Source organism: Anolis sagrei, chromosome 11, assembly GCF_037176765.1.
Source record: "Anolis sagrei isolate rAnoSag1 chromosome 11, rAnoSag1.mat, whole genome shotgun sequence".
In the NCBI taxonomy this organism is placed as follows: domain Eukaryota; kingdom Metazoa; phylum Chordata; class Lepidosauria; order Squamata; family Dactyloidae; genus Anolis; species Anolis sagrei.
In genome coordinates, this window is record NC_090031.1 from 28,420,140 (window position 1) to 28,445,695 (window position 25,556).

Consider the following 25,556-nt stretch of genomic DNA (forward strand, 5'->3'; position numbering starts at 1 on the left):
ACTTCTAAATAAATAAATACTTGTACTTATTATTGGGAGCCCCCGGTGGTGCAGTGGGTTAAAGCACTGAGCTGCTGAGCTTGTTGATTGAAAGGTCGCAGGTTCGATTCCGGGGAGCGGCGTGAGCTTCCGCTGTCAGCCCTAGCTTCTGCCAACCTAGCAGTTCGAAAACATGCAAATGTGAGTATATCAATAGGTACCGCTCTGGCGGGAAGGTAACGGCGCTCCATGCAGTCATGCCGGCTACATGACCTTGGAGGTGTCTACGGACAACGCTGGCTCTTCGGCTTAGAAATGGAGATGAGCACCACACCCCAGAGTCAGACATGACTGGACTTAATGTCAGGGGACTACCTTTACCTTTTTACTTATTATTATTATTATTATTATTATTGGGTCAGCCCTGGTTAGGGTGTGAATGGGAGATTATTATTATACTTACATTATTACTATTATACTTAATATTATTATACTTATTACTAGCTGTTCCCCTGCCAAGCGTTGCTGTGGCCCAGTCTGTGTATATGTGTTTTGTGTGTGTATATATTTCTGTATATGTGTATATGTATGTTTGTGTATATATATGTGGTTTTGCACAAGTCTTGTAATGTAATTTTTGTTTTTTGGCTTTTTAAGTCTCTTTCTCCGTGTTTTCCAGTGTTTTTATGAGTGATGGTCACTCCTTGGCCTGAGACTTGTATTGTGTCCAAATTTGGTGTCAATTCATCCAGTGGTTTTTGAGTTATGTTAATCCCACAAACGAACATTACATTTTTATTTATATGGATGTACTAGCCGTCCCCTGCCACGCGTTGCTGTGGCCCACATGGGGGTTCTGTGTGGGAGGTTTGGCCCAATTCTATTATTGGTGGGGTTCAGAATGCTCTGTGATTGTAGGTGAACTATAAATCCCAGCAACTACAACTCCCGAATGTCACATTTGGGCATATTGAGTATTCTTGTAGAGTTTGGTCCAGATCCATCATTGTTTGACTTCATAGTGCTCTCTGGATGTAGGTGAACCACAACTCCAAAACCAAAGGACACTGCCCACCAAACCTTTCCAGTATTTTCTGTTGGTCATGGGAGAACTGTGTGCCAAGTTTGGTCCAATTCCATTGTTGGTGGGGTTCAGAATGCTCTTTGATTGTAGGTGAGCTATAAATCCCAGCAACTACAACTCCCAAAGGACAAAATCAATTTTTTGAGTGAAGGACATACATTGGGTTGTTAGGTGTCTTGTGTCCAAATTTGGTGTCAATTCGTCCAGTGGTTTTTGAGTTATGTTAATTCCACAAACGAACATTATAATTTTATTTATATAGATTATATGTAGATGATTATTATTATACTTATTATTATTATTATGGCACCAGATCCTACTGACCTTGGAAGCTAAAATGTGTCAACCCTGGTTAGGACTTCCATGGGAGATGATGTTATTATTATTCATATAATCCAACCCATAGGCAATATTTCAGAGTAAAGACCCATCAAAACCATTTCCAAAGGAAACTATTGGGTTTGCCGTACATCAACCACCAACTTGATGGCCCATCCGCACAAACGTTAATTGTAGATTTAAGATCAAAACAGTTGTCCTTGTGGGCCCTTCAAAGGCCTTCTTCCCAACTGATGGCAAGCTGACCAAATGGATGGGATGCAATACCAGATTTTGAATGGAGATGATGCACCTGTAAAGCCGGAGAACTTCTTGGGCGGGTCGGAAGAAGCGGCCGGCGCCTTCTTTGGGGAGGTGATTTGTCCGCCGGGAGAGATCTTGGCCTGCACGACTGCCTTCTTCTTGGGGGTGTTGGAGGCTTTTGAGCTCAGCTCTGCAAAAGAGACCGGTGTCGCATCAATCTCGTTCCCCCCAAACCCTCAATGGCAGTCCAATACAAGCCATTCCCTGCCTATGTATGTATATATGTATGTATCTCTCTCTTAGGGGTTGGACTATGTATCTATCTATGTATCACTCTCTCTTGGAGAGAGTCCCTTCCAAGTCCAGCTACCTATCTATCTATGTATCTATCTATCTATCTCTTGGGTAGACTGGATGACCCTTGGAATCCCTTCCAAGTCTAGCATTCCATCTATATATCTATCCATGTATTTATTTATCTCTTAGGGGTTGGACTGGATGACCTTTGGAGTGCCTTCCAGGTCTAGGATTCTCCTCTCTCCCTCTCTCTCTTAGAGGTTGGACTGGATGACCCTTGGAGATATGTATGTATGTATGTATGTATGTATGTATGTATCCATCCATGTATCTCTCTCTCTTAGGGATGAGACTGGATGACCCTTGGAGTCCCTTCCAAGTCTAGCATTCCATCTATGCATCTATCCATGTATCTATTTATCTCTTAGGGGTTGGACTGGATGACCTTTGGAGTGCCTTTCAGGACTAGGATTCTCCTTCTCTCTCTCTCTCTCTCTTAGGTGTTGGACTGGATGACCCTTGGAGATATGTATGTATGTATCCATCCATGTATCTCTCTCTCTCTTAGGGATGAGACTGGATGACCCTTGGAGTCCCTTCCAAGTCTAGCATTCCATCCATCCATCCACAATTCTACCTAAGTACATACCATTCCCTCTCTCTGTCTTATGAGTCCAGCTGACTGTCCCTGTGGGTCCTCCTTTCCATCCCTGTGGCCCTCTGTTCCTTTTCTGTCCCTCCCTCCCTCGATGTGCTGAGATCCCTCACCCGCGATGTGTTGGTTGATCATCTCCTTCTCGGGCTCCTGCAGCTCCTCCCATCCCTCCAGGTCGGTGAGGTCCTCAATCCGCTTGGTGGTGGCTCGGGCGCGCTCCAGCTTCTCGAAGGCGCACTTGACGTGGTACCACTCCTTCATGTCCCCGCCGGACTCGGAGAAGGGGTTGGGCACCACCTTCCCGATGCGCACCGTGCCCTTCAGCAGCTTCTCCTTGCACTTCTTGCAGCCGGCCGTGCCCCGCTTGGCGTAGTCCACGCAGTAGCGCTGCTCCGCCATCTGGGAAGGAAGGAGAGCCAATCTCCGCAAAGGCTGTGTAAATAGCAATGGGGGGAAAGCGATCCCAGGTTGAGGCGGCCGCCTCGGGAGAAAGATCAGCCTCTGGCTCTGGTTGAAGGCCCTGGTTGTCCGTAGAAGGAGCGCCGAGAGGAGGAACGGCATGCAGCGCCCGGAGCAGAGTGACTAAAATACTCTGAAAAAGAGACACAACAACAACAATAGACCATAATACAATAATAATTCTATCCTTCCTTATGGTAGAAGGGGGTTGGTCCTTCTTCCTATCTATCTGTCCATCCTTTTCTTTCCCTCCCTCCTTTTCCTTCCTTCTTTTTCTCTTCTTTTGCTTTTCTATCTTTTTCTTTCCTTCCTTCCTTCCTTCCTTTTTTTCTTTGTGGCTCTTTCTTTCCTTCTTTCATTCCTTCTCTTTTTCTTTCATTCTTTCTTTCCTGCCTTCTTCTTTTTCTTTGTAGCTCTTTCTTTTCTTCTTTCATTTCCCTCATTTTCCCTCTCTTCTTTCTTTTCTCTTCCCTCCCTTCCCCTTTTTCTTCCCTTCTTTCCCTCATATCTTTTCCCCTTTCCTTCCTTCCCCCTCTCCTTTTTCTCTTCCTTCCTTCCTTTTCTTTTTTTCTTTGTGGCTCTTTCTTTCTTCCATTTTCCTCATAAGCCTTTCCCTCTCTTTTTTCTTTCTCTTCCTTCCTGCCTTCTCTCTTTTCCTTCTCTTTCTCTTTCTTTCCTTGATCGTTCATTCCTTCTCCATCTTTTTCTTTCTTTCCTTCCCTCCTTTCCCAGCTTTTTATTTCATTCCTTTATCCCTTCTTTCATTTCCTTTTTCTTTCATTCATTCACGCTTTCTTTCCTTTCTCCTTCTATTTCTTTGTGGCTCCTTCTTTCCTTTCTCTCTGTCCATTTCTTCCATAAACCTTTTCCCTCTCTTCTTTCTTTCTTTTCTTTTCTCTTCCCTTTCCCCTTTCCCCATCTTTTTCTTTCATTCTTTCTTTCCATCCCTATGTTTTCCTTCCTCCCTTTCTCTTCTTTATTCTTTGTGTCTTTTTCCTTTTCCCCTTTTATTCATAAACCTTTCCTTCTTTCTTTCCTTTCTCTTCCCCTCTCTTCCTTCGTTCCCTTCTTACATCTTCCTTTCTTCCCTTCTTTCATACCCCTTTCCCTTTCTTTAGCGTGTTCCCTCCTTTCCTGACCTCCTTTTCCATCTCTTTCTTTCCTGCCTTCTTCTTTTTCATTGTGGCTCTTTCTTTCCTTCTTTCATTTCCCTCCTAATCCTTTTCCTTCTCTTTTTTCCTTCTTTTCTTTCTCCTTCTTCTTTCTCTTCCTTTCCCCCTCTTCCTTCCTTCTCCCCTTCCTCCCCTTCACACTCCTTCCTCTTTCTTTCTTTCCTTCCTACTTCTTTTTCTTTGTGGCTCTTTCTTTCCTTCATAAACCTTTCTCCCTCTCTTATTTCTTTCCTTTCTCTTTCTTCCACTCTCTTCCTTCCCTCCTTTTTCCTTTCTTTCCTCCTTCCCTTTCCTTCATAGACCTTTCCCTTTTCCCCTTCCTTTTCCTTCCTTTTTTCCACATACCTTCCTTTCTTCCTCTCTCTTGCAATGGTCGCCTAGCAACAGCCAATCCCCTTCCTCCCTTCCGCAGCCATAGAGAAGAAGGAGGAAGAAGAAGAAGGGAGGGAGAAGAAGTTCCTTTTTGTTGCATGAGAGAAAAAAGTAACTTTCCCCTACTTGCATATTTCCATATCCACTTCCTCACCTTTGTTTTCCCTCTTGCAGGACCATTGCTAGGCCTCACCGGAAGTGGCTCCCGCCTCAAAGCCTCGGCTAGGCCTCACCGGAAGTGGCCGATCTAGGACTCCACACGCCTCATGTCCCACACCTAAGCCGCTCTAGGACTCCAAAGGAAAGGGAGGGATACAGAAGAAGAGTGGAAAGAAAGGGAAGTGAGTTTCCTTCCTCACTTCTGGTGGGTATGGCCTCCCCACCGGAAGTGGGCCTTCTTGGGCGCTTCTAGGCGGGGGCGGCTCTATGGGCCCGGCTTCCGGTCCTCCCAATCCTTGACCCCACCCTGGCTTCTTCTTCTCTTCATTAAAGAAGGCTTCTGCTGCTTCTCTTCCTTCTCCTTCTTCCTCTTTAGGTGAGATTAAAGGGGCGTGGCCTCTGGGCTTCCAGGCCACGCCCACTGTGGGAGGGAGGGAGGGGGAAGAGGGAAGGGAGCCATTGATCTTGCCTCCTTCCCTCCCTGCAAGGTAGGACTACTCTGATGACAAGGCCTCCCTTTCTACCCCTATTGATTAGTCCCCTAATTAGTGAGGTTAATGAGTTGGGGCCAATTGGGAAGGAAGGAAGACTGAGCCCCCCCCCTTCTCTCCCTTGCTTTCATTATTATTATAATTAATTATCATAAATTATAATAAAATTATATCATTGATAACATCCATTATAATATAATAGTAATAGGAAGTAAGAAAAGGAATGAAGAGAAAAAAGGAGAGGAGGGAAGGAAGGAAAGGGGAAAACTCCCCCCCCTTCTCTCCTTTGCTTTCATTATATTAATTATCATAAATTATTGTCATGGTTGGTCCTGAAACTCGCTGGAACACCTCAGCAAGCAAGAGTCCAAAAGTGGCAGGCTCAAATCCAGCACCTCAACCAATGGCTGATACCAAATGAGAGACTCCCTCCTGGGCACACAGAGGACTGGGCGACTTGGAAGGCGCTGAACAGACTGCGCTCTGGCACCACGAGATGCAGAGCCAACCTCAAGAAATGGGGCTACAAAGTGGAATCCTTGACATGCGAGTGTGGAGAGGAGCAAACCACAGACCACCTGCTGCAATGCAACCTGAGCCCTGCTACATGCACAATGGAGGACCTTCTTGCAGCAACACCAGAGGCACTCCAAGGGGCCAGATACTGGTCAAAGGACATTTAATCAACTACCAAACTCACAAGTTGTGCATTTTTCTGTTTGTTTGCTTTGTCCTGTTAGAAATGTAATATAATGGACTGGCTGCTCTGACACAACAAATAAATCATAAATTATAATAAAATTATATCATTGATAGCATCCATTATAATATAATAGTCATAGGAAGTAAGAAAAGGAAGGAAGAGAAAAAAGGAGAGGGTGGAAGGAAGGAAAGGGGAAAACTCCCCCCCTTCTCTCCCTTGCTTTCATTATTATTATAATAAATTATAATAAAATTATGTCATTGATAACATCCATTATAATAGTAATAGGAAGTAAGAAAAGAAGAGAAAAAAGAAGGAGAGGAGGGAAGGAAGGAAAGAGAAAAGGAATGAGGGGAAGAATAGGGCTTTTAATTAATAGGCAGGAAATGGAAGAAAAGAAAGAAAGAACGAGCCACAAAGAAAAAAAAAGAAGGGAAAGGAAGTATTAATATTTATTATTATATACTTTTTATTATTATAATTTAATAATATTTATGATTATATTTTTATTATTATTATTATTTATTAATACTGAGCTGCCGAACTTGCTGACTGAAAGTTTGGCAGTTCGAATACGGGGTGTGGGTGAAAATTTAATTATTATTATTAATCTTTATATTATTGTTGTTGTTATTATTATTACAATATTTGGAGAAGAGTGTCCTGTATTTCAGAGGAAGGAGCTGGCAAAAACATTCCTGGCCCAAGAAAACCCCATTATATTCCCTAAATCCCTAAGCAATTTGAAGCTCACAAGATGGGGAATGAATGAGATGAACTTAAACTCTTAACCCAGGAAAGCAAAAGCAGCTGTCACTTTGCTAAAGGCCTAAGTCTCCATCAGATCTTGGATGCTAACCCTTGAATTGGATTATATATTTGGAGTCTACACTGCTGTATTATCCAAAGTGGATCACTTGGATTATATGGCTGTGTCAATTAAGCCTAAGAAAAACCCAGGTGAATTGACAGGTGAATTGACCTGATATCATCTTTTCCTTTCCTTCATGATAGTCTTAGGAAGCCGAAGCCATGACGGATTCCAAGTACTTCACCACCAATAAAAAAGGTGAGATGGGTATAGAGGAATATAATATTATACCATTATTTAATGTAATTATATAATATATTATAATGTAATATAATATATTATAATGTAATATAATATTACTATAATATTATGATGCTATTATTTCATATAATAATAGTATAATGGCATTTCTGACTGGACTGTATTTCCTTTCCCTCCTTCCAAGGGGAGATCTTTGAGCTGAAAGCAGAACTCAACAATGAAAAGAAGGAGAAGCGGAAGGAAGCTGTCAAGAAGGTCATTGCGGCCATGACCGTGGGCAAGGACGTCAGGTACGGAATTATTGTAACATAATAATAATAATAATAATAATAATAATACCATCATCAAACCTTATCTGAATAAAAATTATTATTACATTACTAGCTTGGGTGCCTGGTGTTGCCCAGGTTATTTGAACAAGTCAATTTTTTTAATGGTACGAAATGCATGTGGTTGTGGGTGAACTACAACTCCCATCATGCCAATTTAAACCTGAGAAACTCCCATCAGTGCTTCAAGTTTGTTATGTTGGGCAAATTTGCTCTGGCTACATCATCACTGTGGTTCAGTGTGCTCTCTGACTCCTATAAATCATGTTGAATTCTCCCCAAACATCTCTTGTATGTTCATTATTATGATCAATTCCTGTGTTTGCTGTGTGCCATAGAAAAGAATAGGGAAGGGTTAAGGGAGAGGCAGTGGGCGGGGTCATGCAAATTCCACACCAACGGAGAGAGTAAGAAACACTGCGATGTCTGTGGTGGAGGAAATAAATCAAATCTAGGATGGAATTGTCCCCGAATGAAAACCTTCCCTTGGGTGGTGGGCAAGATGGTGTTGGTGGGAGACATTGGCAGGGCTCCTGGACATGTTTACAGCACTCACTATAACCTGCAATGTCATTGGAGGGAGGGAGGGCCTTTGGTGTCACCTGAGTGGTGGGAGATATAGCTGTTTGTGGAGGCAGGCGCTTTTCTTCCTTCCCTGCATCTCTCTATCTTTCATTCATTCTATCTTTCCCCAGCTCCCTCTTTCCAGATGTGGTCAACTGCATGCAGACAGACAACCTGGAGCTGAAGAAGCTGGTCTACCTGTACCTGATGAACTACGCCAAGAGCCAGCCAGACATGGCCATCATGGCTGTCAACAGCTTCGTCAAGGTCCGGCCCCTAAAACATCATCATGCCTGTATTATTAACCTATGAATTAGGAGGTGCATTGTTGCAACTCAGAGTAAGCTTCACCTTGCTTCCAAACACCACCACACAAGAGCTGTAGTTTTGTAGTTTATTGAGGAAAAAATCCAAGTCAAAATAAAGAACAAGCATTGCAAAGTTCCAAAGATTAAGGTTAAACGCAGAATATAGTTCCAAAAATCTTCAGGTAAAAGCAGGAGACACAATCCTATTGGCAAAGTTCAAACCAGAGTCCCAGGTACAAGCAATAAAACAATTGCCGCAAGAATCACAATGCAAGAAATCCCAAGCGTACTGCTTTCCAGGCTAAGGTTATTCCATGAAGCTTTCAGGCTAGTAGGCTACGTTGAACTGACGCTTTCTCAGGGTTTGCAAGAAGCCTAAATACCTTTCTAACATGAAAACATTAGGCTCTCATCATCATAAAAGCATTGCGATGACCTTTCACCGAGCTGGCTTCTCGTCTGCCGGCCAGACGAGAACTCTGCCTGACCCTCAGATCAAGACAAGCTTGCCGGGTCAAGTCACTATCTACACTTTCGGTATCAGTGTGGGAAGGCACCTGCTTGCTATCTCCTTCGTTAAAATTCCTTTCTGCTGGGAACGGCTGTGTTGACACTGCACTGTCGGTGGGAGCCTCAGAAGCAGGCCCAGAGATGTGAGGCACAGACACAGAGCCAGGAAGCTGAATCCCAGTAGGAATCTGAATCCCATCATCCTCATCATCAGAAAACAGCTCAGCCACAACATGCATGACATTTGCGTCATATGGTGAACCTCTTAGTAATTGTGAAATTATCATCTTTATTATCATCCTGCTTCTATCTCTTGGTTGAGACCTACAGCAACATCGTGAAATAATGTCATTTTATTTAATATAATATTTCATAATAATAATAATAATAATAATGATATCTGTATTATTAATCCACTTGGTTGAGACCTACAGTAATACTGTCAAACATATTATAAATATAATAAAGTATGGCATTGGCATTGACCTTGGCTTCTCCCCCTGCCCACCCAGGACTGTGAGGACCCCAACCCGCTGATCCGCGCACTGGCGGTGCGCACCATGGGCTGCATCCGGGTGGACAAGATCACGGAGTACCTGTGCGAGCCGCTGCGCAAGTGCCTGAAGGACGAGGACCCCTACGTGCGCAAGACGGCCGCCGTCTGCGTGGCCAAGCTGCACGACATCAACGCCCAGATGGTGGAGGACCAGGGCTTCCTCGACTCCCTGCGCGATCTCATTGCTGACTCCAACCCCATGGTGAGAAGGAAGGACGGCCCGCCTCACCTGTCTCCGGGGTTTGCTCTCGTGCTTCCTTTCCTGCCTCTCTTCTCTCTCCCTCTTTTCTTCCCTTCTTCCCTGCCTTTCTGTCATATGCCTTCCCTCCTCTTCTGTCTCCCTTCCTTCCTTCCTTCTTTCTTTTTTTCTTTCCTTCCGTCCTTCTCCTCTCTCCCTCTCCTTTCTTCTTTCCTTCTCTCCTTTTATACTGTCTCACCCCTCCTTCCTTCCTTCCTCTCTCCTAATTACATCCTCTCTCCATCTCCTTTCCTTCCTTCTGTCCTTCCTTCCTTCCTTCCTTCCTTCCTTCCTTCCTTCCTTCCTTCCTTCCTTCCTCTCTCCTTCTTTCCTTCCTCTCTCACCACCTTACTCTTTCATTCCTTCCTTCCTCCCTTCTTCCCTCCTTTCCTCTCTCTCCATTTCCTTTCCCTTCTTCCTTCCTCTCCCCCTCTCCCCCTCTCTTTCCCTCTTTCCTTCCTTTCCCCCTCATTTTCCTCTCTCACCATCATAGCCTTTTATTCATTCCTTCTTTCCTTCCTCCCTCCCTTCCTCTCTCTCCGTTACCTTTTCTTTCTTCCTCCCTCCCTCCCTCTCTTTCCTTCCTTCCTTCCTTCCTTCCTTCCTTCCTCTCTCTCCACCTCCTTTTCTTTCTTCCTTCCTCCCTCCCTCCCTCCCTCCCTCCCTCCCTCCCTTCCTTCCTTCTTTCCTCTCCCTCTGCTTCTTTCTTTGCTCTCTCCCTCTCCTTCTGCCTTCCTCTCTCTCCTTCCCCTTTCTTTCTTTCTTTCCTTCCGTCCTTCCATCTTTCTTGCCTTCCTCTGCCACTGCTTTTTTCTTTTTTCCTTCCTTCTTCCCTCGCCATCCTTCTTTCCTCTCTCCCTCTCCTTCCTTCTGTTTCCTCCCTCTCTTCCTCTCTCCCTGTCCTTCTTTCCTTTCTTCTTTCCTCTCCCTCTGTTTCTTTCCTTCCTCTCATCCTCTCCTTCCTTCCATTCCCTCTCTCCCTCTCCTTCTTTCCTTCTTTTTTCTCTCTTCCTTCCCCTTTTTTGTCTCATCTTTCCCCCTTCCTTTCTATTCCCTTCTCTCTTTTGCTTTCCTTCCTTCCTTGCATCTACTCTTTCCCTCTTCTTCCTTCCTCCTTTCCTTCCTTTTTCTCTCTTTCCTCTTTTTCTTTGTTCCATCTTTCTTCCTTTCCCTTCTCTCTCCCTTTCTCTTCCCTTCTTTTTTCCCTTTCTTTCTCTTTCTTTCCTTTCCCTCATAACTTGTCCCCTTTCCTTTCTTTTCCTTCTTGTCTTCCGCCCCTTTCCATTCTTTCTCCTCTCCCTCAATCTCTCTCTTTTCCCTCTCTTTCCTTCTTTCTCTTGCTTTCCTTCCCACCTTTCATACCTTTCCCCCTTTCTTTCCTTCCTTCCTTCTTCGCTCCCATCTTCAGCCTTGCCAGACCCCAAACTTACCATGCCATTCAATCTATTCATCTGTCAGTGATGCCTTTCCTGGCTTGCAGGTGGTGGCCAACGCAGTGGCGGCCTTGTCGGAGATCAGCGAGTCGCACCCCAACAGCAACCTGCTGGATCTGAACCCACAGAACATCAACAAGCTGCTGACGGCGCTGAACGAGTGCACCGAGTGGGGCCAGATCTTCATCCTGGACTGCCTCTCCAACTACAACCCCAAGGATGACCGCGAGGCGCAGAGGTGAGCGAGACCCCATTGAAGACTGTCATCCCATAGGAGAAATGGGCAGAACTCTCTGCTGCAGGGTTTGGTAAGAAGGCACCATTACGGGCAGGCTAAAAACCTACAACATCAAAACACGGAAATAGAATCAAATGCATATAAATACAGTAGGCTATCAGTCCACCTGTTGGAAGATGCCAGGTAAATTATGTTCTGGTTGCTGTTTTCTTTTTTCCTCTGGGCAGCATCTGCGAGCGAGTAACCCCTCGCCTCTCCCATGCCAACTCGGCCGTGGTGCTTTCAGCCGTCAAGGTCCTGATGAAGTTCCTGGAGCTGCTGCCCAAGGATTCGGACTATTACAGCATGCTCCTGAAAAAGTTGGCCCCACCCCTGGTCACCCTCCTGTCCGGCGAACCCGAGGTCCAGTACGTGGCTCTCCGCAACATCAACCTCATCGTCCAGAAAAGGTCAGGCAAGACTCTCCTATTTCTCGTGTCATGAATATTTTTTGGACCTTAAAAATGTTCTTTAATCCGTTTTCAGTGCGACAATGTATGTATATATGTATTTATTTATTTACAGTATTTATATTCCTCCCTTCTCACTCCGCAGGGGACTCAGGGCAGATTACAATGTACATATACCTTGTATCGCTTGTGGTTTCAGCCTCTTTCCTTTTCCTCCCTCAGGCCCGAAATCCTGAAGCAGGAGATTAAGGTTTTCTTTGTGAAGTACAACGACCCCATCTACGTCAAGCTGGAGAAGCTAGATATCATGATCCGCCTGGCCTCTCAGGCCAACATCGCCCAGGTCAGGAGGCAATATATATATAGTTGGTGTATTATCTTTTTGAAATAAAATATATATTTAAAAAAAAAACAATCCAATGATTCTGGCCATGAAAGCCTTCAACAATACAGAGGACCAGAAACTTTTTCATAAGGGAGGGAATTCACTTTCTTTGGGCAAACTCAAAGAGTGTGTTGCTCTGCGCCATACTGATTTTGCTTGTCTTTGTCCACCGCTTGGGGTCCAGGTCCTGGCTGAGCTCAAGGAATACGCCACAGAGGTGGATGTGGACTTTGTCCGCAAGGCTGTCCGCGCCATCGGACGATGCGCCATCAAAGTCGAGGTGAAGAGTTCTCTCTTTCTCTCTCTCTTTGCTGATTGTTTCTACTTTCTACATCAAAGTAACCAAGGTGAAAGAAGGCTGCTTGTACTGGAAGTGAAGAAACCTCAACACTCATATATGAAGCCATTGGGAAGTGGGGGAATCCTGCTGTCTTGTTTGTCACCTCTCTTCTTCTTCTCCTCTCCTTCCATCTTCCCCTTCTATTCCTCTTTCTTTCTTCTCCTCCTTCTTCTCTTATTCTCCTCTTTCTTCTCCCTACCTTCTACGAACGTATCTCCTTCTACGTATCTCCTTCTACGTCCCACCTTGGAGCTTAAGATCGTCTGGGGAGGCCCTGCTCTTGGCCCCACCTTTGTCTCAAATACGCTTGGCAGGGACGAGGGACAGGGCCTTCTCGGTGGTGCCCCCCCCTGTGGAATTTGCTCCCCGGGGAAATTAGGTCATCGTCATTCCTCCTCACCTTTAGAAAAAAGGTTAAAATGTGGCTGTGGGACCAGGCCTTCGGGCAATCAGGTTAAAGGACAATTGATAATGTTGACTATGGCATGGAAGAGGATTTGGATAAGTATACTGTTTTAATCTTAATTTATTAATGTTCATGTTTAATTATTATAGTTGTTATTCTGTATTTTATGATGCAGCATTGAATTATTGCCAATTGTAAGCCATCCTGAGTCCCCCCAGGGGTTGAGAAGGGCGGGGTAAAAATGTTCGAAATAAATAAATTCCTTCTTCTCTTATTCTCCACCTCTCCTCTTTCTCTTTCTCCTCCTTCTTCCTATTCCTCCTCCTCTTTCTCCTATTCCTTCTTCTTCCCCTTCATCTTTTCCTCCTCCTTTTTTCCTCCTCCTCCAGCAATCGGCCGAGCGCTGCGTCAGCACCCTCTTGGACCTCATCCAGACCAAGGTCAACTACGTTGTCCAGGAGGCCATCGTGGTCATCCGGGACATCTTCCGCAAGTACCCCAACAAGTGAGTGGCTTGGATACAGGACTCAAATACCCCAAAGAGGGGCAAGAGCTTGTTCCTTTTACGGCTCAGTATGGGAGGAGACTGAACCTGTAGGCTGGGCTCTATGGGGCAACGAGAGGCCTCATAGAGGCTCTGTTTTGGGCATCAGGTATGAGAGCATCATTGCCACCTTGTGCGAGAACCTGGACTCTCTGGACGAGCCAGATGCTCGGGCGGCGATGATCTGGATCGTGGGTGAATACGCCGAGCGGATCGACAATGCAGATGAGCTCCTGGAGAGCTTCCTGGAAGGCTTCCACGACGAGAGCACCCAGGTAGCCTCACCTCCTTTCTGCCATTCTTTGAGGTTATTCCAACAGAGCCCGACTGCTAGAATGCCTCCTGCCCAGCACCGCAACATTGGCGAATTTCTTGTTTTGTTTTGGTTCAGGTGCAGCTCACCTTATTGACTGCCATTGTGAAGCTGTTTCTGAAGAAGCCGTCGGAGACGCAGGAACTGGTCCAGCAGGTGCTGAGCCTGGCCACACAGGTGAGCTGTGGGCTGTGGTCGTGATGTCACAAAATTGTATGAAAAAGGTCAAAATTGTTCCAACAACTTTGAGAGAAATGGGTTCAAATGCTGCTGGGTTTCTGAGTCTACAGTAGGGTGCAAGTATGAAATTTGTTGTTGTTTTGTTGTTTCTTGTTTTGTTCTTGTTGATTTGTTGATGTTGTGTTGTTGTTTTGTTGTTTCTTGTTTTGTTCTTGTTCTTGTTGTGTTGTTGTGGTGTTGTTGTTGATGACGTTGTTAGGTTTCACAGTCTGTTTGCATCCCACTTTTGACCTGTGTGTATTAGCTGATACCCAAGCTGATACCCTCTGTTGTAACCCGTAGTCGTAGTCCAAGCTTAGTTAGAAGAGTCCTTTCTTTCCAATGAAACGACTCTTTGTTCCCCATCAGTTCCTCGTGGGAGTTGTAGTCCAGGCTCAGGTAGAAGAGTCCTTTTTTTCCAATAGAATGACTCCATTACCCATCAACTCCTGCTCATGGGAGTTGTAGTCAAAACTCAGATAGAAGAGTCTTTTCTTTTCAATGGGATGACTCTCTGTTCCCATTAGCTACTGGTCATGGGAGTCGTAGTCCAAAGTCAGGTAGAAGTGTCCATTCTTTCAAATGGGACCACTCTCTGTTCCCCATCAACTCCTGCTCATGGGAGTTGTAGTCCAAAGTCAGGTAGAAGTTTCCATTATTTTCAATAAACAACTCTCTGTTCCCCATCAGCTCCTGCTCATGGGAGTTGTAGTCTAAAATCAGTTAGCAGCATCCATTCTTTCCAATGGGACCACTCTCCATTCCCCATCAACTCCTGCTCATGGGAGTTGTAGTCCAAAGTCAAGTAGAAGCGTCCATTGTTTTCAATGGGACCACTCTCCATTCCCCATCAACTCCTGCTCATGGGAGTCGTAGTCCAGTCAGTTAGCAGCGTCCATTCTTTTCACTGGAATGACTCTCCGTAAGTCATCAGCTCCTGCTGGTAAAAGGGCTCATGGGAGTCGTAGTCCAATCTCAGGTTGAAGAGTCCTTTTTTTCCAATGGAAAGACTGTGTTACCAATCAGTTTCTGCTCATGGGAGTTGTAGTTGTTTTGAGTCTCCTTCAGGAGAGATAAAGCGGGGTATAAATAAACATAGTAGTCCAAGGTCATCCATTCTTTTCAATGGGATGACTCTCTGTTACCCATCAGCTCCTGCACATGGGAGTTGTTCCCCAAGCTCAGATTGAAGAGTCCATTCTTGTCAATTGGATGACTCTGTTCCCCATCAGCTCCTCATGGGAGTCGTAGTCCAGGGCCGGATAGAAGCGTCCTTTCTTTTCAACGTGTTGGCTTCCCCTCTAGGATTCGGACAACCCGGACCTGCGGGACCGTGGCTACATCTACTGGCGTCTGCTGTCCACAGACCCGGTGACGGCCAAGGAGGTGGTCCTCTCGGAGAAGCCCCTCATCTCGGAGGAGACGGACCTGATTGAGCCCACGCTGCTGGACGAGCTCATCTGCCACATCGGCTCCCTGGCCTCCGTCTACCACAAGCCCCCCAACGCCTTCGTGGAGGGCAGCCACGGCATCCACCGCAAGCACCTGCCCATCCACCACGGGAGGTGAGACGCACGTGCGCCCGCTCAGAGTATTCATAAGGATCCATCTCACACTGCATATTCTTCCTTTTTTTTTGTAAATTATTACCATCTGGCAGATGGGATAGTATGATAAAAACCAGTAGAAATAGGCCGAGAGAGAGCTTTGATCCTAGAGCTGTATTGAACTCATTATATAACATACAATGACAATCAAATTATTTATTATTTGTTTATTTATTTAAAACATTTATATTCCGCCCTTAACATATATACGGCAAACATTCAGTGCCGGGACAGAAAACCATAAACATATACAAACATTAAAATCACTTATATCCATTTTAAAATCAGTTGCATCTCAGGACACCATTTTATTATTGGCTCCTTGACCTGCCCCAAAGGCTTGGTCCCACAGCCAGGTCTTCACCATCCTTCTGAAGGACAGGAGGGAGGGGACTGATCTAATATTGCCAGGAAGTCGGGGAGCAATCACCGAAAAGGCCCTGTCTCTCGTTCCTGCCAAATGCGCCTGTGACAGTGGCAGGACTGAGAGCAGTGGTAGTTTCAAAGTACTGGTAGTGGCTGGCTCTACCAGCACTTTGAAATTATTTTTAATTTGAATTTAATTTTTCGAATCTCAAACTCACTATTCCAGAATCAAGCCAAGCCAAAAAGTTATTGGTTATTATAAATAATAATATCATATATTAGCTGGTCTCAAAGTCAAGCAAGCTCTTGCCAATCCAAAAAGTTATTGATTAATACGAGGGTTATACAGAAATGTAAGGTTACAAGACACGTAACTTGGTTATTATAAATAATAATATAATATATTAGCTGGTCTCAAAGTCAAGCAAGCCCTTGCCAATCCAAAAAGTTATTGATTATTATTAATACAAGGGTTATCCAGAAAGGTAAGGTTACACATAGCTCTCGCGAGGAATTTTTGCGGGAGAAGTTGGTATTGCTGCTGTGTAGCAGGAAGCCACCGGAAGCAAACGAGCAGTGCCAGTCGGTAGTAGCTCATCAACTGGCGTTGTGGTCAAGGTTAGAGATGAGCGTTCTAATTCCATTTCCCTCCAAGTATAAAGTTCATGCTGTCTGAGGGTTATCCAGAAAGTAAGGTTACAAGGCACATAGCTCTCATAGGGAATTTTCGCGGGAGTAGTTGATATCACTGCCTTGTAGCAGGAAGCCAGCAGAAGCGAACGAGCAGTGCCAGTCGTCAGTAATTCATCGACTGGCGTTGTGATGGTTAGAGAGGAGCGTCCTCATTCAGTTTCCTTCCAAGTATGAAGTTCACACTGTATGAGGGTTGTCCAGAAAGTAAACAAGGCACATAGCTCTCGCAGGGAATTTTTGCAGGAGAAGTTGGTATCACTGCCTTGTAGCAGGAAGCCAGCAGAAGCAGACGAGCAGTGCCAGTCATCAGTAGTTCATCGACTGGCATTGTGGTGACGGTTAGAGAGGAGCGTCCTCATTCAGTTTCCCTCCAAGTATGAAGCTCATTCTGTCTGAGGGTTATCCAGAAAGTAAACAAGGCACATAGCTCTCGCAGGGAATTTTTGCAGGAAAAGTTGGTATCACTGCCTTGTAGCAGGAAGCCACCAGAAGCGGACGAGCAGTGCCAGTCATCAGTAGTTCATCGACTGGTGTTGTGGTGACGGTTAGAGAGGAGTGTCCTCATTCTGTTTCCCTCCAAGTATGAAGTTCAGATTGTATGAGGGTTATCCAGAAAGTAAGGTTAGAAGGCACATAGCTCTCGTAGGTAACTTTTGCGGGAGAAGTTGGTATCACTGCCTTGTAGCAGGAAGCCAGCAGAAGCGGACGAGCAGTGCCAGTCGTCAGTAGTTCATCGACTGGCGTTGTGGTGACAGTTAGAGAGGAGCGTCCTCATTCAGTTTCCCTCCAAGTATGAAGTTCACACTGTATGAGGGTTATCCAGAATGTAAGGTTACAAGGCACATAGCTCTTGCAGAGAATTTTTGCAGGAGAAGTTGGTATCACTGCCTTGTAGCAGGAAGCCAGCAGAAGCAGACGAGCAGTGCCAGTCATCAGTAGTTCATCGACTGGCATTGTGGTGACGGTTAGAGAGGAGCGTCCTCATTCAGTTTCCCTCCAAGTATGAAGCTCATTCTGTCTGAGGGTTATCCAGAAAGTAAACAAGGCACATAGCTCTCGCAGGGAATTTTTGCAGGAAAAGTTGGTATCACTGCCTTGTAGCAGGAAGCCACCAGAAGCGGACGAGCAGTGCCAGTCATCAGTAGTTCATCGACTGGTGTTGTGGTGACGGTTAGAGAGGAGTGTCCTCATTCTGTTTCCCTCCAAGTATGAAGTTCACATTGTATGAGGGTTATCCAGAAAGTAAGGTTAGAAGGCACATAGCTCTCGTAGGTAACTTTTGCGGGAGTAGTTGGTATCACTGCCTTGTAGCAGGAAGCCAGCAGAAGCGGACGAGCAGTGCCAGTCGTCAGTAGTTCATCGACTGGCGTTGTGGTGACAGTTAGAGAGGAGCGTCCTCATTCAGTTTCCCTCCAAGTATGAAGTTCACACTGTATGAGGGTTATCCAGAATGTAAGGTTACAAGGCACATAGCTCTTGCAGAGAATTTTTGCAGGAGAAGTTGGTATCACTGCCTTGTAGCAGGAAGCCAGCAGAAGCGGACGAGCAGTGCCAGTCATCAGTAGTTCATTGACTGGAGTTGTGGTGACGGTTAGAGAGGAGCGTCTTCATTCCGTTTCCCTCCAAGTATGAACTTCGCTCTGTGTGAGGGTTATCCAGAAAATAAGGTCACAAGGCATGTAGCTCTTGTGGGGAATTTTCATGGGAGAAGTTAGTATCACTGCCTTGTAGCAGGATGCCAGAAACAGACGAGCAGTGCCAGTTGTCAGTAGCTCATCGACTGGCGTTGTGGTGACAGTTAGAGAGGAGTGTCCTTATTGTGTTTCCCTCCAAGTATGAAGTTCATGCTGTATGAGGGGTATCCAGAAAGTAAGGTTACAAGGCACATAGCTCTTGTAGGGAATTTTCATGGGAGAAGGTGGTATCACTGCCTTGTAGCAGGAAGCCAGCAGAAGTGGACAAGCAGTGTCAGTCGTCAGTAGCTCATTGACTGGCGTTGTGGTGAGGGTTAGGGAGGAGCGTCCTCATTCCATTTTCCTCCAAGTGTGAAGTTCACGCTGTACAAGGGATATCCGGAAAGTAAGGTTACAAGATTTTTTTTCAGATACAAAGAATGAATATATTTTAATAAAACTTACATGGATTGTAGCATAGGCATTACATTCTTTTTCCACATAATCGTCATTCAGTATTTTGATGCCTGTGTCATAGAAGTCTCCCGCCACTTTTTTTTTCCACGTCATCAGTCACAACGGATGGACGTCCACTGTATTACTAATAGCCTTGTACACTGGGAAAAACAAACAGCACCCTTTGCTTTCTTTTTGTGCAGCACCGATGCCGGAGACAGCCCGGTGGGGACCACAGCCCCCCCAAACCTGGAGCAGCCGCAGGTGATCCCCTCCCAGGGCGACCTCTTGGGTGACCTCTTGAACCTCGACCTCGGTCCACCCGTCAACGTGCCCCAGGTCTCCTCCATGCAGATGGGGGCTGTGGACCTCCTGGGCGGAGGGCTGGACAGCCTGGTGAGTTGGCTATGGATCTGCATCCCAACAATAACAACGTGTCTGGATGGTGTCCCCAGCCCTTAATTGCTTGGAGGCACAATAATAATGATGATGGTGATTATTATTATGATTTTTTTTTGTCATGTCAAGAACGACGCTCCTGTTGTGAGAGAATTGGCCGTCTGCAAGGACGTTGCCCAGGGGACACCCGGATGATTTGATGTTTTATCATCCTTGTGGGAGGCTTCTCTCATGTCCCCGTATGAGGAGCTGGAGCTGACAGAGGGAGCTCATCCGCCTCTCCCCGGATTCGAACCTGCGACCTGTCGGTCTTCAGTCCTGCCGGCACAGGGCTTTAACCCATTGTGCCTCCGGGGGCTCCCATTATTATTATTATTGTTATTATTATTACTATTATTATTATTATTATTATTATTATTATTATGATGTAAGGATAATAGTAGTAGTAGTAGTAGTTGTAATACTGTGCCTGGGTGGTGTTTATTGGTCACAGTCTTTTGCACCCTTTTCACTTGTTTAACAGACAGTGATTCTTTCTCCCACTCTGGACATTCCATAGGTATAGATATACTACACTTGCTGGTTTTGACCTATAAAGCTCTATACAGTTCTGGCCCAGCTTACTTGTCTGAATGCATCCACCCCTACGTCCACCTCATAATCTAAGATTGTCCGGGGAGGCCTTGCTCTCACTCCCATCAACAGCACAAATTTGTCTGGCGGGGACGAGAGACAGGGCCTTCTCGGCTGTGGCCCCCCGCCTATGGAACACACTCCCAAATGAGTTAAAATCAGCTCCTTCCCTCCTGGCTTTTAGAAAAAAATTAAAATCATGGTTCTGGGACCAGACCTTCGGGCAGTTGATGTATGTAGCATTTTAGAGGGATATTGATTGGAACGGCGATTTAACGACAAAACTGTTTTATTGTTTTAATGCTTGTTGGTATATTGTTTTAATTATGTATAATTGTGGTTTTATTATTGTAATTGTTTGTATTAGCAGCGTATCAGTGCCCAATGTAAGCCACTGAATTTTACCATTACTTATGTGTAAACTGCTTTGAGTCCCCCCAGGTTTTTTTGTTTGTTTTTTTTGTCGTGTCAGGAGCGACTTGAGAAACTGCAAGTCGCTTCTGGTGTGAGAGAATTGGCTGTCTGCAAGGACGTTGCCCAGGGGACGGCCGGATGAATGGATGTTTTTATCATCCTTGTGGGAGGCTTCTCTCATGTCTCCGCTTGGGGAGATGGAGCTGATAGAGGGAGCTCATCTGCCTCTCCCCGGATTCGAACCTGCGACCTGTCGGTCTTCAGTCCTGCCGGCACAGGGGTTTAACCCACTGCGCCACCGGGTCTCCATCCCCCAGGGGTGAGAAAGGCAGTATATAAATACTGTAAATAAATAAATAAATTGACTAACATTAGATCTTCTGCCAGTAGCCACAGATGGGTGAAACGTCAGGAGAAAATGCTACTAGAACTCAGGCAGAATAAAAACAGCTGTGCAAGCCTTTGATAATGCATCATTATCTGTTTTTCCCATTTGTGTTGGGATGCATTTTCCAGAGCAGGAGGGCTCATCCCATGCCTGGGGATAGAAATCGTATACATTCTGGAGGCCCTTCCGTTCCCATTCTCCACAATGTAGAGGAAGAGCCTCGCTTGGTCATGCTCATTGGTGCGCGCTCGCCTGCCAGGCATGTCAATACTCTTTTCTTGCACACGAGAGAGGAAAGTTGGAAAGTCTGTAACGTCACTGAAACATTCACCAGTTCCACAATTGCACATTAAGAGTGGAAGCGGGGAAAATGGCCATCGCAGTGGGAAAGAGTTGAATTCCTCCCACCCTTCCGCCCTCTTTTTCTAAGGCAATTTCACCTGTTATTTCTCTAATGATTTACTCCCTCTCCCTCTTTTTAAAAGGCAATTACATCTATTATTTCTCTAATAATTTCCTCCTTCCTTCCACCCACCCTCCCTCTTTTTCTATGGCATTTAGACCTATTAGACCTATGGCAATTAGACCTATTGAAGGCAGTTCCATCTTGCCTCTTGCACTGTGCTTACAATATAATATAATATAATATAATATAATATAATATAATATAATATAATATAATATTGATAATATTATAATGTAATACAATATACTACTACTAATAATAGTATTATATTATAATTATATATTTTATATTAAATGTATTATTATTATTATTATTATTAGTATTATTTAGGGCTTTTATATCACGTCCCATCTCAACCTCCGCAGAGGGACTCAGGATGGCTAACAAAGCCGCACCCCATGGCGCCCACATCAAAACATAAATATACAATTTCATAGAATCATATTTGGAAGAGACCTCGTGGGCCATCCAGTCCAACCCCATTCTTCCAAGAAGTAGGAATATTGCATTCAAAGCACCCCTGACAGATGGCCATCCAGCCTCTGTTTAAAAGCCTCCAAAGAAGGAGCCTCCACCACACTCCAGGGCAGAGAGTTCCACTGCTGAACAGCTCTCACAGTCAGGAAGTTCTTCCTAATGTTCAGATGGAATCTCCTCTCTTGTAGTTTGAAGCAATTTAACGGCAATGTAATAATAACAACAATATAAAACAGTATAAATTGTATAAACAATATAAAGATAAACAACGAATAGTCAGCGGTCACCGATTTAAATCATTATCCAAGGGCAGTTCTATATAAGTCAACATGTCAGTAGGTCAGCCTACTCTCCAAAGGCCTGATCCCATCGCCAGGATTTTACTAGTTTCCGGACGTCAAGAGGGATGCAGCAGATCTAATTTTCCTCAGGAGTTCCATAGCCGGGGGCCACCACAGAAAAGGCCCTGTCCCTCGTCCAGGTCAGACGTGATTGTGACAATGGGGGGACAATGAGCAGTGTCTCCTCAGATGATTTTAGGGCTCTAGGTGGATTGTATATATTACAGTATAATGTTATAGTACAATTATTAATACTGTGCTATGATAATATAATATATTGCATTTACTTTTTACTTGTAAGCTGCTCTGAGTGCCCTTTGGGGTGAGAAGGGCGGCATATAAATGTCGTAAATAAATAATAAATAAATATTATTTCTCTAATAATTTCACCCTCCCTTTTTAATATGGCAATTTGTTCTATAATTTCTCTAATAATTTACGCCCTCCCTCCCTCTTTTTCTGTGGCAATTTGTTCAACTATTCCGCTAATAATTTCTCTCCTTCCTTGCACTAGAGCAGTGGTACTCAACCTTCCTAAGGCTGTGACCCCTTAACACAGTTACTCATGTTGTGGTGACCCCCAACCATAACATTATTTTCAGTACTACTTCATAAGCATAATTTTGCTACTGTTACGAATTGTAATTGTTATGAATTTCATTCACTGGGCCAAATTTGGTACAAATACACCTGCAGTTAGCAGAAAACTCAGACTTCATCTTAGGGAAGAAGCAAGTGAATTAAGAAGGTCATAGAGACTCTGTGAGCTGCAGCAGCATGAGAGATCTCACAGGAAAGGCAGTCAAGGTCACAGGCATCACTTCGTGTCTTGTGGGCCTCAAAACAGAGAGATGTTTAACTGAGAATTCAGATCAGGCAACACTGCATAGCAGTGAGGATTTCGAGCCTCGTTTCCAGTTCATGTTTTGAGTCTAAGGCAGTGTTTCTTTATCTTCCTAATTCTTTATCCTCCACACGGCACTTCGCGCTTTGCTCGCTAATGCACTGATGCACAACTGTTGTATCCTTTTGTTTTTGGATGCTCTGCTGTATATTTTAGGGTAGTTTTCCCTAATAATAATGTCATAGGAAATTATGATATGTGGTATGAATGGAATTGAATCCCAACAATGCTACCTATGTTGACGTTGTTTTTTTGGGCCTGCATCGAGTGCGCCTTTATTTTGCTTTGGGCCCATGGTGGGGTTTGGGCTTCCCAGGACTCTCTTTCTGCGCCTTCCTTGCTGGGAACGGGTGGAAGGGGCTTTGGGGGGCTGCACCGCCTTCCACACGCGGCCCCCTTCACCTGGCCGAAACTGAACTCTTTATTTCTTTCTTCCTTCCTTCCTTCCTCTCTTTTTCTCCTCCTCCGTCTGTTCGTCTGTCCCTCCGCTCCGTCTCTTTTGCAGCTTGGCAGCGACCTTGGCGGGGGAATTGGTGGCAGCCCTGCAGTAAGTGGCTTTCCTTCTTCTTTTTTATGCAAGCATTTCAGTTTGGATCATTCTAGTTCCTGGGGTACATTATACCCGGATTTAGGGCCAATGCTTTTGGGTTTTGCAATACCCTACACTTCGATTTCGGGCCAATGCTTTAGTTATTATTATTATTATTATTATTATTATTACTGCAATTCTTTATACCTGGATTTTGGCAATGCATTCGTGTTTTTGCAATGCATTTTACCTGGATTTAGGGCCAATGCATTCATGTTTTTGCAATGCATTGTACCCAGATTTAGGGCCAATGCATTCATGTTTTTGCCATGCATTGTACCCAGGTTTAGGGCCAATGCATTTGTGTTTTTGCAATGCATTGTACCCAGATTTAGGGCCAATGCATTCGTGTTTTTGCAGTGCATTGTACCCAGATTTAGGGCCAATGCATTTGTGTTTTTGCAATGCATTGTACCCAGATTTAGGGCCAATACATTCATTTTTTTGCCATGCATTATACCTGGATTTAGGTCCAACACATTCATGATTTTTGCAATGCAATATACCCAGATTTATGGCCAATGCATTCATGGTTTTTGCAATGCATTATACCTGGATTTAGAGCCAACTCTTTTGTATGCGCGCGCAATACATTATACCCAGATTTAGTGCCAACACATTGATGTTTTTTGCAATGCATTGCAATTAGATTTGAGGCCAACTCCCTAACCTGAATTCCTACTGGGAAGGCTATAGGACCTGACTGCGGAGGATGAAGCTTCCCATTAGCAGGCAAATGGCTCAGTTGGGTGCTCTCCGTTGTTCAAGGAGGTGCCAAGGAAGAGCCTTTGAGATACTTGGTTTGCAGGTGTATTGGGCATTAAATCAGCCTTTGAGCATTTCTCTTCCTCTTCCTTCCTTCGTTCCAGGTGGGACAGACCTTCATCCCTTCCTCGGTGCCGGCAACCTTTGCCCCCTCGCCCACCCCGGCTGTGGTCAGCAGCGGGCTCAATGACCTCTTTGAACTCTCCTCTGGCATCGGCATGGCTCCCGGGGGCTTCGTGGCCCCCAAATCGGTAGGTCACAAGGTGGCCCATTGCAGTCACTTTCCAGTGATGGGCAGTCTCTCTTCATGGACCCCACTGACCACTACTTTCTCCTCACAGGTCTGGCTGCCAGCTGTGAAAGCCAAAGGGCTGGAGATCTCAGGGACCTTCGGCCACCGCCAGGGCCACATCTACATGGACATGAGCTTCACCAACAAGGCCCTGCAGCACATGAGCGACTTTGCCATCCAGTTCAACAAGAACAGGTGAGGAGGACGGCCCTCCAGTGCTGGATGGAAGCAGAGCAATAAGGACTTCCTCAAACAGGTGGAATGGATGTCAAATCCCAGAGTTCCTTCACTATTGGTTGGGCCTTCTGGGAATTGAAGTCCATAACACTTGGAGGACCAAAGTCTGGGAACTGCTGTCATTGTTTCTTCTTCTGCCTTCTCCTTCATGATCAAGCTCTCCTCCTTCTACTTCTCTTTCTCCTTTTATTACTTTTCCTCTTTCTCCTTTTACTTCTCTTCCTTCTCCTCCTTGATGGTCAAGCTCTTTTTCTCTTCTCCTCTCTCCTTCTCCCTGGTGGTTGAGCTCGCCTTCTCTTTACTCTCCTTCTCCCTCTCCTTGGTGGTCAAACATTCCTCCTCCTCCTCCTCCTCTTTCTCCTTTTACTACTTCTCCTCCTCCTTGGTGATCAAGCTCTCTTTCTTCTCTCTTTTTCCTTCTCCCTGGTGGTCTGGCTCTCCTCCTTATTGTTCCTCTTCTTGTTCCTCTCCTTGATGGTCAAGCACACCTTCTTCTCCTTCCCTTTCTCCTTTTACTACTTCTCCTCCTCTTTGGTGGTCAAGCTCTCTTTTGTCTCTCTTTTTCCTTCTCCCTGGTGGTCAGGCTCTCCTCCTTCTTGTTCCTCTTCTTGTTCCTCTCCTTGATGGTCAAGCACACCTTCTTCTCCTTCTCTTTCTCCTTTTACTACTTCTCCTCCTCCTTGTTGGTCAAGCTCTCTTTCTCCTCTCTTTTTCCTTCTCCTTGGTGGTCAGGCTCTCCTCCTTCTTGTTCCTCTCCTTCTTCCTCTCCTTAATGGTCAAGCATACCTTCTTCTCCTTCTCTTTCTCATTTTACTACTTCTCCTCCTTGGTGGTTAAGCTCTTTCTTCTCTTTCCTTCTCCCTGGTGGTCAAGCTCTCTTCCTTTTTGTTCCTCTCCTTCTTCCTCTCCTTGATGATCAAACACTCCTTCTTCTCCTTCTCTTTCTCCTTTTCCCGCTTTTCCTCCTCCTCTTCCTTGGTGGTCAAGCTTTCCTTCTCT

At 45.1% G+C, this 25,556-nt stretch overlaps 2 protein-coding genes across 5 annotated transcripts in view; one reads left to right on the forward strand and one right to left on the reverse strand.

Annotated features, from left to right (window-relative positions):
• The window catches only part of LIG3 (DNA ligase 3), a 32,260-nt gene extending 27,346 nt beyond the window's left edge, over positions 1 to 4,914 (reverse strand). The window contains exons 1-3 of one of the 2 annotated variants that reach the window (XM_067472100.1): positions 4,755 to 4,914; positions 2,711 to 3,189; positions 1,695 to 1,835 (exon numbers count right to left, since the gene is read on the reverse strand). In XM_067472100.1, coding sequence (XP_067328201.1) covers positions 1,695 to 1,835; positions 2,711 to 3,158 — 589 coding nt within the window. In that variant the 5' untranslated portion in view covers positions 3,159 to 3,189; positions 4,755 to 4,914. Of the gene's footprint in view, positions 1 to 1,694; positions 1,836 to 2,710; positions 3,190 to 4,573; positions 4,686 to 4,754 lie in introns of those variants that run through there. The other variant, XM_067472101.1, reaches the window with a different exon arrangement.
• A 105-nt stretch (positions 4,915 to 5,019) lies between these two features.
• Positions 5,020 to 25,556, forward strand: part of AP2B1 (adaptor related protein complex 2 subunit beta 1) — a 36,415-nt gene continuing 15,878 nt past the window's right edge. The window contains exons 1-17 of one of the 3 annotated variants that reach the window (XM_060768368.2): positions 5,020 to 5,135; positions 6,968 to 7,022; positions 7,210 to 7,315; positions 8,050 to 8,185; positions 9,249 to 9,494; positions 11,011 to 11,201; positions 11,429 to 11,650; positions 11,873 to 11,993; positions 12,220 to 12,315; positions 13,171 to 13,286; positions 13,435 to 13,600; positions 13,717 to 13,815; positions 15,163 to 15,422; positions 18,856 to 19,048; positions 23,180 to 23,221; positions 24,133 to 24,279; positions 24,370 to 24,515. In XM_060768368.2, the coding sequence (XP_060624351.1) occupies positions 6,986 to 7,022; positions 7,210 to 7,315; positions 8,050 to 8,185; positions 9,249 to 9,494; positions 11,011 to 11,201; positions 11,429 to 11,650; positions 11,873 to 11,993; positions 12,220 to 12,315; positions 13,171 to 13,286; positions 13,435 to 13,600; positions 13,717 to 13,815; positions 15,163 to 15,422; positions 18,856 to 19,048; positions 23,180 to 23,221; positions 24,133 to 24,279; positions 24,370 to 24,515 (2,324 nt within the window). In that variant the 5' untranslated portion in view covers positions 5,020 to 5,135; positions 6,968 to 6,985. Of the gene's footprint in view, positions 5,136 to 5,196; positions 5,248 to 6,967; positions 7,023 to 7,209; positions 7,316 to 8,049; positions 8,186 to 9,248; positions 9,495 to 11,010; positions 11,202 to 11,428; positions 11,651 to 11,872; positions 11,994 to 12,219; positions 12,316 to 13,170; positions 13,287 to 13,434; positions 13,601 to 13,716; positions 13,816 to 15,162; positions 15,423 to 18,855; positions 19,049 to 23,179; positions 23,222 to 24,132; positions 24,280 to 24,369; positions 24,516 to 25,556 lie in introns of those variants that run through there. The other 2 variants (XM_067472102.1, XM_060768369.2) reach the window with 2 other exon arrangements.